The 13832-nt window shown below is 33.0% G+C and overlaps 1 protein-coding gene across 10 annotated transcripts; it reads right to left on the bottom strand.

Annotated features, from left to right (window-relative positions):
• Positions 1-4525: 4525 nt before the first annotated feature.
• Positions 4526-13138, bottom strand: LOC107848241 (zinc finger SWIM domain-containing protein 7). 10 transcript variants are annotated; one of them, XR_007046825.1, is made up of 7 exons: positions 12992-13138; positions 12861-12882; positions 12670-12775; positions 12481-12588; positions 12271-12390; positions 8839-9610; positions 6486-6943 (listed from the first exon to the last, which is right to left on the bottom strand). XR_007046825.1 is itself a non-coding variant. In XM_016692955.2 (6 exons), the coding sequence occupies exons 1-5, from the start codon at positions 13050-13052 to the stop codon at positions 12289-12291; spliced, it is 399 nt and encodes a 132-aa protein (XP_016548441.1). In that variant the 5' UTR covers positions 13053-13138; the 3' UTR covers positions 4526-4809; positions 12271-12288. The 10 variants fall into 10 exon arrangements, 4 of the variants coding, with proteins under 4 accessions (XP_016548441.1, XP_016548440.1, XP_016548438.1 ...); XR_001667921.2 differs by having other exon boundaries at positions 8839-9623; positions 12992-13136; XR_001667922.2 differs by having other exon boundaries at positions 9295-9623; positions 12992-13136.
• Between the last annotated feature and the right edge of the window lie 694 nt (positions 13139-13832).

The following is a 13832-nucleotide window of genomic DNA, read 5'->3' as shown; positions in this document are numbered from 1 at the left end:
TTTATGTGTTTTAGCTCCCTTGTAAACTATGGCATTAAACACTTTTGGAGTTGCGCCCATGACATATTTTGTGGGAAAACCCAATTGTGTCATTACTTTTGTCATGTTTTGTATTTCTTCTCATATTTAGTCATTTGTTCTTGGCTGACAACAGACACGGAGGGAGTGCCCACGACCATCTCGATATCTCATGTGTGTCGTGTTCTACTTTGTTTTTTCACTTGATCCAACAATGTTGATGTAACTCTATAAGTTTGATTGATTAATGGCCCTCTAACTGTGTTATCCACCAGCATCTTTTTCAATTTGTCCAATTAATTATAGAAGATTTGAAGAAGCATTTTATCTGGTACTTCATGATTAGGGAAATGTAGAATTTTTTTCTTAACCTCAACGTTGGTTCATACAATGGCTCACCATTTTCTTACCAAAAATTTGTGATCTGATCTCTCAATTTAAGTATGTGATATGGTGGAAAGAATTCGTATATGAAGGCATCCATAAATTCAATGCAAGATGTTATAAAGACTTTCTAAAACTCTCACAACTACAACACCGCTTTACCTATCAAAGAAAAAGAGAATAACCTAAAACGGATAGACTCCTGTGGAATGTTAGGAATGTCAAACAGGTTATAAACGTTTATAAAATTTTTCAAATAGATGTTTGCATCTTTGTGAGATTGTCCTCTGAAAAGTCCTTTCATTTGGAGTAAGTGGAGTATCACGCTAGTAGCATAGAAGACAGCATTACCACCGTAGGTGGTATGCAAATTGCACTTACCCATCCGGTATAACCCAAGTGATCTTCATCCTCAAGTTGCATATCAAAGGTAATGGTGTCGCTACCATGTTGACACATATTGTCTTGTTGGTATATGTTATCACCTCATAAGACAAAAACAACAAATAAAATAGAGTTTATACTATGGCTAACAAAAGTAACTTATAACACTATAATGAATGAATGTTACGTTTCATTGCCCAGCAACGACGTTATTTTTTATAACGCTTAATAACACCCTAGAAAAGATGAATAATACATTAGCAATATATTTTCCAATAATAAAGTCGGGGTCAATCCCATGAGGAATGAAGGCAATAGGTTCAGCTCCGCGTGTCACATGTGACTAGTTGCTTGCATATAATGCTAAAAACACTGAATAAGGTAAATTGAGAGAGTAATTCAAAAATTGTTGTTTAACTAGTTGAATGCACGATTAGGTTACAAAAGTGGGTCTAGATATTGTAATCAAGTGTTAAAGATACTGGGGGTAATGCGTTCATAAGTGTTGTACATGCATAGGTAATTGGATATTTGCCTAGGTTCATTTAATAGTTAAAAGTAGGCTAGGTCCTAAATTTTAATGTCAATCTTTAAATAAAACATCAAACTTGACAAACGGGTTCTTTCAAACATTTCATAAGTGGTATATCATAAATAACCTATAACCTTAATTTAGTAGCCTTATGTCTAAGAACTACTATTCAATGATGAACATCAAGTCTTAGTTGACAACTATTCCTCCCCCTTATCCCTTTTATCAAGGAAAGTAAGAGATCTAGGGTTAACTAGAGTTTGCAATCTCCAATTATAAGTTAATAACACAAAGTAGAGGTCAAACCCATAACAAATAATCAATTAAAGAAGCAAATAAACAACACCCATATAATTATCACTACTCATTCATACACAACCCCAAGATAGAAATTTAGCTACCCACAACAAAAGATAAGAAAAATATACCCATATCATCATTTAGATCTACCGTGGAATCCAAAAAATCCAAGAGAATCTCAAAGCAAAAACTCAACACAAATAGCTAAAATCACTCTAGGGTTTTGATTACAAACTCTCTAATCTCAAAATTAACAAAGAATAGTATTCCAAACTGCCAAATATGCTTAAATAGCTTCAACAAAAATAATCCTCAAAATTACAAAAGTGGCACTGTTTCCAAATCAGCAGATAGATGGCCAATTACTGAATCACTCGGTGATGCACCAAATTACTTGTGACTTATTGAATCATCTTTAAACTTGAGCTTTAGGGGATGGCTTTTGGTGCCTTTGGCGATTGACCTTGGTTTCATTGATCCGTTTGATGATATGCTAAACCACTCTTCTTTATCTTTGAAAGGTTTAAATTAGAGTTGGGTTTGAACTGTTAAAGTTGGCGATAGAATCCCACATTCGGTGATGCACAGGTTGTTTTGGTGATATGCCAATCTTCCCATGGGATTCCCTTTTGCATTTTTAGCTCCAATCTTCCATCATTTTACTTATATTCGTTCTTTCAACCTCTTCTTGAACTTTACCCTAAAAATAAACCTAAGACATTAAAATTAATTCAAATAGGCATTAAGAACTTAATTTTTTACCATTTTTAAGCCAAATAAGTCTCACATTGATAGCTCATTAGAAAACTTAGTAGAAACTAATCAGATGGAGCAGAGGTTTAAATTACTCCTCTCTTTGTTGAACTTTTCTTGTCTAGATTTATAATTAGCTCTTTCAAAATGACAATAATATAGAAGCTTCATTGAGATTATCTGATCTTCATCATATGATCAAGCTCTGAGCTGTCGGTGTTGAAATTTTCTGTGAAAAACATGAACCTTCATTAAGTAGAAGAATTTTTTAGAAGAAGATAAAGGGTTCAGATAACAGATATTTTTAGCGTTATTTTTCTTTTGATTTTATTTAATTCGTTGCTTTTATTTGTTATTTGTTTTCTTTTTTGATTTGGGTTGGGTTAGAGTTTGACCTACTTGGGCATCTTAACTTTTTGTACATATTTTTTTTTTATGAATAAATTCTGGCCTGTAGACCCTTTCATTTTAAAAAAGAAATTAGTAAAGGAGCTCTCAACCTAACTTTGAGCTAGAAGTTCCTTAGGACCTTTATTTGTATCCAAAGCTCTTTCTCCACTAAGGAATTAGTCATAACACCTATGTAAAGAAGAATTTTCACAAATTTCAAGTCTCTCAACACACATATAATGGTTCAGATCTTAACTCAGAAGTTTAAGGTGTTACAGTGTAGATCTCGGTGGTCGTCGTATCATTATTCTAATGTTAGACCATGAGTTAATGACTTATTAGAGAGTCCACGGATAAGGTGAAGTTTATTCAGGACCAACTTTTGACATCTAGAGTAGATAGAAAAGTTGTGAAGATTGGAGGGTTCGTTACTTGGAGTTCATGGTTAGTGAGTGGGTTCTATTGAAGGTATCAAACATGAAGGGTGTGATGAGGTATGGGAAGAAGGACAACCTTAGGTAAGGTTTATTGGTTGATTTGAGATTCTAAATTGTATTAGAAGGGTGGTATATTAGTTAGCCTTACCTACGGGTCTTTCAGTTGTGCATCTAATGTCTCGATGTTAAAAAAAGTATTATTCTGGTGGTTATCAAGTGATTTAGAGGGATTCGATTGATTTGGATCAGATCTTGTATTTGAGGAGGAGCTCATGGCCATGTTTGATAGGCAGACTCGGAAGTTAAGATCAAAAGAAATACCTTTAGTAAAGGTTCAATGAAAACATTGATCAGTTGAGGAGGCTACTAGGGAGACAGAGTAGACATGCGGAGTGGATATCCCCATATTTTTTATAGTTCAGGTATCTTTCTTTCCCTTACATTTGAGGCTGAATGTGTACTTAAGTGGTGGATGATGTAATAATTGTCATAGTGAATTTTTTATTTTATTGTGTTTTAACCTCTTTACCCCTCTATGTAGTTGCTTTATGGTATATGTTGTCTGTGGGTGTGGGTGGCATAGTTCTCGAGGTGTTTATTGAGAATTACATAAGCTTTTCATTTTGAAATGTTTGGAAGTTAGTATGATTACCTTAGATCAACATTCGGTGACAACGAGGTAGTATGGGAATTCCATTAGTTCTATTAGCTCTAAAATACCATTTTTGGGTTAGTCGGACCTTTTCTTTGGGTTCCATGGATAGATTTTGAGTAATTGGTTGGAAAGTTAAAAAGTAAGGGCATAGGATTGACTTTAATCAACTTGTTGATAACGAACTCTGTTCAACGATCTAACGATTTCGTTGAGTTTGAAATATCATTTTTGTCTAGTAGCATAGTCGATTTATGTTCACAAGGTTTGATCAAATTCCAAGAGTCTGTTTGGAGATTTTGGTTTGGCCTTGGATTGTTGGGTTTTGTTGTTGCTGGTGTAAGGCACTTTTTTCATTATGTTCACGACGAGCCTGTTGCGATTGCGAAGAACGAAATGCTTCTGCATTGCGATCACGCGGACTTACCACGATCGAGAAGAAGGGCAAACACGAGTTTGAGTTGAAATTTTGCATTGCGAACGCGACTAGACCATCATGATCGCAATAGGACTAGGACAAAAACCTTCGCAAATGCGATGGGGGTTCTACGTTGACGATGAAGGGTGTGACTAGGTGTCACGCGTGGAGTCTATATCCTATCCGTGATTGGCATCCAGAACCACTATTGATCCTGGCATACTACTAACAATGAATACTGAAAGACACAGAAACTATGAAACATAAAGCATAAGATAAACTTTTGAAATAAAATGAAATATGCTTTAGTAATACAAAACTTTAAATCAACATAAACTGAGTACAACCAACTAATTGTCTAATGAACCTCTAAGATATCTGAACTGAATAAGTCTGCCGCTAAAAGGCCCCGACATACCTTTAATTGATAAACTGAACTAACAAGCTAAACAAGACATATCCAAGTCCTCTGAATGCAAGGAGGAATCACCACAAGCTAAGAGAGAGGTCTAACTGAGGGTCTGGTTGCGGGCCTGAGTACCTAAATTTGCATCATGAAATGATGCGGCGTTAAATAGCAGTAGTACATGGAGCGTATGGTATGTAAAGTAAATATGTTGAATGTAATTGAAACCAATATATGATAGATTAAGAACTAAGCATAAGTATGAGATACATAACTCGATAGAAGTAGCTGAGAAATAGGATATGACAAATCTTCAATAAACTGAAAGCAGAAAAAGAATATTATGCCGGAAATCTCAACTGCTGAAATCATGAAAACGAGAACATTGAATGTCAGTAAGCCTTAATCATGAACTAAAAATGAGCAACTGTGGTTCTGTCATAAGTAGTTTGTATAGAGTCATAATCAATCAGAATTAAAGAATACTACTGATTTTCGTAATTGGGAAATTTCATATAACTAATGCACACCACATGAGCTCGTGATGCCCAACCTCTGACCCGACTGAGAGAGATGCTCTACACTTTGATGGGGTATAGAACGAAACTGAAACTATATATCTGTACTAGGCCACTGTGTGCTATAGGAGGAGTTTGAACTTGCAGAATGATACTATCCTACACTGACATATGTAGTTTTGGGGCAAGTGTTATCTGAACCCGTACCCCTCATGGTGTTGAATAGTCCTCGTGAAACTATATATGCTCAGGCTATACTGAAAACATGTTGGTGAGCCTTTGCTCAAAAATCATATGAAAACACCACTAAAAACCTTGTGCTCAAAATCATATGAACTGTTGGTTGAGCCTGGCGCTCTAATTCTTTGTAAATTATGATAAGCCATAACTTCCAATAAAAGCATCTTTTCTATATTCAAAACATTTCAAAATCCACAAAGTAGTTATAAAACTTTCTTGAAGGAGACCTTTGAAATCATGCAATTTTTCTTGTAAAATAATGAAATAACTAGTGTGAATCATGAGATGGATTTCGTAGTATTGAAATAAACTCTATGGACATAAGATAAAATATAGAAATCAAGGGTTGAGTTCAATTTCCAATAATTCTACGAGCCAACACTTACATTCAAATAGTTTGAACATGAGAATGTAGATCAGTTAATATGTGGGGACATAGAATGTCATATGACGATATATATGTGAAATTTAATTTGTGAATATTTTTTTTTCAAAATGGAACTCTTGCAGGCAAATATCATGCCTTCCTCCTTCTAAGTTCTATGTATGGAATTTGAGATGCAAGGCCGAGATGCAGCAGCACAACATTGCTACTGCATAATGCAATGAGGGACGTATCCAAATGAGAGAGGACATCCAAGTTTGAGGCAGAAAACAATCGAATGTTGAGTTTAAAGAGGAGTAATCGTATAGGATTACATTTCCTCTTCAGAAAATATGTATTGGTGTTCTTTAAGAGAGACGGGGCTGGAACCCTATAATTAGTAATTACTAACGGTGGCAACTGGCAACCCAACCTTACTGATTAGAGATCCGATACTGAAGTTTCAATGTGGTAACAAGCTGTCTAATAATTGGAGAAGTACCGAAACTTTTCTTATAATCTAGTCCCACAGCTATTAAATTTCATGGTACTTAGTGTAACAGCTGGGAAGATCACATGCTCTGAATGAGTTATATACCTACAATAATGATGCGCTTATAAGCCCTTTGAATACCTGCCTGACCATGTGAAGAGCAACTATATGGCTCATCCAAGCTACTAGGGTTCCACAAAAAACATCAAGATTTCAATACCCTTGTCTCAGAAAGTGCAACTTGGTACAATTAAATAACATAAGCTTCCAGTACTGAAACATATGAATTGTATCCAGTACTCTCTTAGGGGTTTCCTCATCTGATAATATGAGTATACTAGAACAAGAATAATTTTCCAAAATATTGACAGCTTTAGAAGTTACTGAAACAGTGATATCACCAGATATTTTCTTCACCATGTACATCAACCAAACAAATGAGATCAGATATTGATCCCTCTTTTAGCAAGATATTTAAAAGTACACTAGGTGCAATGCAGAGAATCCTCGTCATCTGATTACTTTGTCGTAAGTTCCAAAAGGACGTGGTCCTCTTAAACAATGCAGTGGTTCCAAAACCCAAATCGTAATCATTGAGAACTATAAAAGCATATGATTCGTTGGATTTCTTATAGGACAAGATGCTGCTTCAACCTGCAATAAAGCTGGATAAGAAATGGCTTCAACTATAGGAAATATGGGGATACAATCAAATAAGAGAAGATACTTCTTCATTGTATGGCTTGAGTTTCTCATCCTTTGTTACAAGTTCAGGTATGTACTGCTTAAGATTTTGCAGGTCTTTTTTTTTAATCATTTCATCTTCTAGACTCGACATTATGATATCTGCTAATTAAACAAGTGAAATCTAATCCACGGAATAATTTGATCCATGAACAACATCATTGTGGTAAAGTTGTAATGCCAGAAGAATTATTATTGCATGGCAACAATCAAATATTTGCAGTAGTGTCTACCGTCCTCTTAATTATATCTTAATTTATCTTTTTTATTTGACATAATACATAAATATGACTCTAAACTTGACACCAAATTATAACTTTGACTTTAAACTTTGACAGTGCACAAATATGACTTTTAACTATTCAAAACTGCACAAATATGACCTCCAATCCAACGTGGCCAAACGCGTGTTGTACACGTAAAACTGGGCGCGTCGGGCTAAAATTTTGAGCGTTCCAACAGTAAAAAAAGGATAAAATGACTATTATGCCCTTACTAATTCCTTTTTATATATTTAAATAACTTTTCACTATTATTTTTTCATTATTTTCAGCTCAAAGATGAAATTATACTAACAATAAATAAAAAAAATTATAGTTTTAATAAAACGTTATTAAATTAACGTTATTAAAATATTATTAAATTAACGTTATTAAAATGTTACTCCCTCCATTTCATAATAAATGAATTGTTGGATTTTGACACACATATTAAGGAAAAAACATTAAAGACATAAATTTAACACAACTTTCCATTTTTACCCCAAAAAAAAAAAAGTTGACCATGTAATACCTTTTCAAAAGTTAATTGGTTGTCAAATCATAAGAGCAAATTTAGAAAAAAATTCTATGATTCACTTATTTTGAAACACCAATAAATACCCCAATAATTCACTTATTCCGAAACGGAGGGAGTATTAAACTAACGTTATTAAAACGTTATTAAATTAATGTTATTAAAATATTATTAAATTAACGTTATTAAAACGTTATTAAACTAACGTTATTAAATTAACATAATTAAAACATTATTAAAAAAACGGTATTAAATTAACGTTATTAAATTAACGTTATTAAATTAATGTTATTAAATTAACGTTATTAAAACGTTATTAAATTAACATTATTAAAATATTATTAAATTAAATTTATTAAAACGTTATTAAACTAACATTATTAAATTAACATTATCAAATTAACGTTATTAAAACGTTAATAAATTAACTTTATTAATAAAACGTTATTAAGATGAAAATTTTATATTATAATAATAATAATAATAATAATAATAATAATAATAATAAGCAGCAAAACGACGTCATTTTGACTATAGAAGTAAAATGACGTCGTTTTAATTGAAACCGCGTCATCATGCCATGTCAGCCTTTTTAATGACGTGGCACCGTGTGATTGGATTACCTTTCCACATAGGCGCGAGTAAAACTCACACATGGGGATTGCAAAATTGGAGGTCATATTTGTTCAGGTTTTGAATAGTTAAAGGTCCTATTTATGCACTATCAAAGTTTAAGGTCAAAATTATAATTTGGTGTCAAGTTTAGGATCATATTTATGTATTTTGCCTTTTTCTTTTGGGTGATAAAATATCTAAATAGATTTATTGATTCACCAAATAGTTCCACCTGTCTCTGGCTCTCTGCACAGAACTGGCCATGCAAGTCAACAGATTTTGCTTAATCCTACTTCAACTCCTTTACTAGTTCAGTAACATCCTAAAGTTTTAAGGATTCCACGTCTATTTCATCTTAAGAGATGCATCCAAGAGAACGAACAACCACATGTTACCTTAAGCTATTAAGAGGTAAAGTGATAGCCTCAATTTCTGTCCTGGAATAAAACTAGAATGATAAGGTCTTCGACAGTCAATTCATTCTGAGGACCAAAAAAGAAACTTGCAACCAAGAATTGGAGACAAGGATTCAAATCTGAAATCCAAACAAATACAAAAAACATTATGTGATTTCTTCCCATCTGACTAAGCTTTAGAGGGCAGAGTTACCCAGAACATATGCTGGTGGGAGGTAGGTATTCGAGGTGCTTACAAGCTTGCACGAATAGGAAAAAGAAAACGAGATTATCATCAACTAACTTAGAAACCTGATCTTTCTCTGAAAACATATAGCAATCTCATAAGAACGTATTATTGCGAAAAATAGCCCAAAAGGAGAAATACACCAACATCCATCTGCAATGATTTTAGTATCAAAACAAAATGCAGACAACTGTGGTTTTTAAACTTACGTGAACATTAACATTATAATCATCAGAAAAGTTATACGAGCACCTTCAGCCAGCTGAACATCCACATGATTTGGCCTTTGTTTAAGAACTGATCATTTCAATACCGATGAAAAAGGGCATCTCGGTGCACTAGAACTTTCACTATGCGCACGAACCATAGAAGGGCCACACCACAAGGGCCTATTGTACTCGTATTTCTGCCAAAGCTTCCACGGCCTGAACTTGTGACCTCCTGGTCACATGGAAGCAACTTTACCAGTTGCTCCATGGCTCCCCTTCCATTTCAACACGGATGGCTTATAGAAATTGATTTGTTCTAGAATGGCCATCTTGTTAGGAAAATGCAGTTAAGATGAATTAGTAATTTGATGGAAATGTGACTTTTTTATAAAACTAGAACAACAAATAAAAAGGTAAAATACTTGGGATGGCAAAACAAGACATCTCAAACCTAAAGTGTTACATAGATCAGACACTAAAAGATGTTTGATAAAGGTGAGAATCAGTGGCGGATCCAGAATTTTAAGGCGATGGATGCTCATTATTTTCAACATAAACTTGAATCAACCAAAGAGAATAATTGCAAACTAAAATTCCTCAAGAAAAACCAGACTATATTTTTTTCAGTTTAGTGCAATAACCAATAGTAATTCTTTGGTTCAATGAAAAAAAGGAGAAAGAATATACTTCACATACGATATTAAACAAAACAAAAAAAGACAAACTAGCGAGCAAGAGGGTATTTTTGTTTTTGAGTTGAACTGAAATGAAGGCTCAATGTTTTGATGCTAGCGCAAATGATTCTTTCCCATTTCTTTCATTTTCCCCAATAAGATTAATCAGATTACGAGAAAGAAAAAACTAAAAGGAAAGAAAAGAAAGTAAATGAGTAATACAAAAGTAAGAATCAACAGGGAAGAAAGTTAGAGGAACAATGTGAAATTACACAAATACACAACTTATGTTTCTAATATTACAAAAAATCTCAACTTCCTAAACATATTACAAAAATATGTCCGCTATGTTATGTATATTAATAGGAAGAGAGTAAAGCAATTAAAAAAATAGGAGAGAGTGTAATTACTTCCAAAAGGGTTGATATTTATGTTATTTGTATGAATAATAAAACATAACAAAATCAACTAAATTTAAAAAAGGGAAAAGGGTCAAATTTATTTGTTACTTTCGAAAATTGGCTAAATATATTTTTTTTCATAATTTGAGATCAAAATTTATCTTTGATGTAATAGTTTTTACAAAATTTATCTCTCTAATTTAAAAAATTGACAGAATATACCCTTCGTCATGTTTTGAAGTCAAATTTACCCTCGATTTCATACTTTTGGGCAAAATTTACCTTTGTTGTTAAGAAACTATCCACTTGTACTCTTTCTTTAAGAGAAATCCAAATGAAACGTTAAATGACTATAACAACAACAACAAACCCAGTGTATTCCCACATAGTGAGGTCTGGGGAGGGTAAGATGTACGCAGTCCATACCTCTACCTCTAAAGAAGTAGAAAGGTTGTTTCCGATAGACCCCCGGCTCGAGACACGAAATAATAAACAAATTAATAGTAAAGCATGGAAAAACGTTAAATGACTCATTTATTAAAATAAAACACACTCTAATTTAACTCGTCCTATCCGACCCACAAAAAATAGACAAATAAATATATTCGTCCCTTAGCTTTGTTGATCGAATTTTTTTCAATCAACAAATGTAATTCTATTTGAACGTACAGCTCTAGTAGGTTGTTTACAAATGAACAAAAAGTAAAATAAATTGGGATAATACAGAGCATGTAAGTAGAGAGAATGTCCATTACAAACTCTGCTCATGTTTCAGTTATGTTCAAATTTTAAAATTAGATATGCAATTGTATATGCATCTATATTCTAAAATTAGTGGATAAATTTTCTCAAAAAATTTATGTATATCCAAATTGTATATATAAAGACATAGGAATGAAGAGATGTAATGATTGATACATAAGGAGATATCTTATCAATCATCTAGAGAAATATCGGTGGATCTAATCTTTATATTTGCCTGCTAAGTGGTAATTTTTAATTTGTTTGTTTCTAAACTGATGTAGATCTATGAACTGGGAGAGGATTATATTTTTTGTATTTCCACTAATGCAAATACAACTTTCATGAGCTATGCACTGATAAATATTCAGTAGCTTAATATCGTGGAAAAAATTTGATCAACAAAACTGAGGGGGTATATTTGTTTGTGTCTTCTTTGTGACTTGAATCGTGTTGGACGAGTTAGATTAGATTGTGTTTTAGTTTTAAAAAATGGGGTATTTAATATTAATTTGAGTTTTTCTATTAAAGAAATATGGTACATGTTAAAAGTTTTTTAATATGGTAAATTTGACCTCAAAGTATAATACCGAAGGTAAATTTGGCCCCGAAGTATGACAAAGAATATATTTAGCCAATTTTGTAAAGTAAAGGGGTAAATTTAGCTCGTATAACAACGAAGATAAATTTGACTCAAAGTATAATGAAGCATATATTTAGCCAATTTTCTTAAACAGAGCGGATAAATTTAACCTTTTTCCCCCTGTAAAAAATTGTGTTCATGGTGAACCGATCTTGCATCTCTTCCATAAATTTGAGAACATTGATTTTTGCCTATAAAACAGAGCATCCATCCGGCTATTCGTTTCATGTGTGCTTGCTGAAGTTTATATAACAAACTTGGTATTTTTCTGCTTAAATAAACATAATTCGAGTCGGGGCCAATAGGTGCCGAGCACCCCATTACGCACTAAGTGGGTCCACCCCTGGTGAGAACGGTGCCAAAAAAAAGTCTCAATAAATGCAGACCCATGGTAATCGTGTACTGTTTGACACGGCACAAACATGCTTGATTGAATGTGCAAATGCCCCTGTATAACTACAATGGCCAAGGGAGAAGTCCATAAATTGACGAGGGTAGAGGTGAAAGTATTTATTACCTGGAAGAAGCTCAAGATTCAAAGCTGGGAGAGGATGAGAGCAAGGTCATCGTCAGACATGTTAACATCAATACATGTTCCCAACGAAGAAGCAAGTCTGGCAGCTAATTGATGCTTACACTAGGGAACAACACAAAACATAAAAGGGAATGTTAATTTTCGATAATATTAGAGAAAGCGGGTCTTGATTTTAAGGAAGGTAGATCTCACACAAAGCTGCTCCCCTCTGTTTACAATGTCATAGAAGAAAGAATAACAGGCACAATAATGTTCTGCAAAGCATAAATATTCCTCCTTCCTCTTTGACTCTCCCACAACCTGCGCAACCAGGAGAGCTTCAATAGTTAATTATCATACACCTACACTCCGCATACACCATGTACTGATTATATTCGTTACCTGAAAGATGGAACGACCACTGGGCTCACCCAAGATCCTCTTCACACCTCTTTGATCAACTATTCTCGTTGCTCTCTCCAAATTTTTCCCAAACAAGAAATGCAATCTAGAGAATAGATTCAACTCTAGTAAAACCAATCAAGAACCGAAATTGGAATTTAGCAAGGAAGAAAAAATATTTATATACCGACATGGAGAGTTGCTCATCGCTCACTGCACCAATCCATCCAGAACATGAAAAATTGAAAACCAAAACAAAATAGGAAATGAAGAGACTCAAATATGATATAAACCAAATATGACTCCGAGGTCAAGAAGAGACCTGAATGAGTCGATTGGATATCTTTCCACACTTTCTCCGCAACTATTGCACTAGTGCTCATCCTCAAAACCTAAAAGTAAAGGAGGCAGCTCCGCTCCGTTCAAATGACCTGTAACTTTCAGGAATAGATTCAAATTGTGATGCTTTTAAATTTTAGCATCGAATAGAAAAAACAAATTAAAATAGTCTTTTATCTCTTAATTAATATTTTTTTAGACGAAATTATCCTGATTAATAAAATAAATTACATAAATGATTCTTGATAACAATTATATATATATATATATATTTTAACTTTTAATTTTTTTCTTTTTAATTTTACTTTAATTTTTAGTTTTTCTTTTCTCGTTTTATTTTTTATTTTTCTCAACTCTTACTTTTTTTCTTTTTTTCCTCTCAACTTCTTTTTTTTTCTTTTTTATTTTACTTTAATTTTTTATTTTTCTTTTCTCTTTTTTTAAGAAAAAAATCTCAACCTTTACTTTTTTTTTACACCTTTCAACGTTTACTTTTATAAAAACAAAAAGAAAAAAAAATTGATTTTTATTTTTTCTTTTAAAAAAAAAAAGTCTCGACCTTTATTTTTATTTAATCTTTTTTATTTTTATCAACCTTTATTTTTTTCTCATTCTCTCTCAACTTCTACATTTTCTTTGATTTTTATTTTTTAATAGTTTTCTTCTTTTTCCACAAATTTTATTATTTTTATTCTTTACTTCGATTTCTTCCATTCAAATTACATCTCATAAGCAAGAGTTGACACTATCACATTATAAAGACAAGACTTATGACTTTCAAACAACAAGCTACGTTTCATGGGCAAAAGTTGATACAACCACAT

The sequence above is a fragment of the Capsicum annuum genome, chromosome 11 (assembly GCF_002878395.1).
Source record: "Capsicum annuum cultivar UCD-10X-F1 chromosome 11, UCD10Xv1.1, whole genome shotgun sequence".
Lineage (NCBI taxonomy): Eukaryota > Viridiplantae > Streptophyta > Magnoliopsida > Solanales > Solanaceae > Capsicum > Capsicum annuum.
This window is presented reverse-complemented; position numbering and strand designations above follow the sequence as displayed.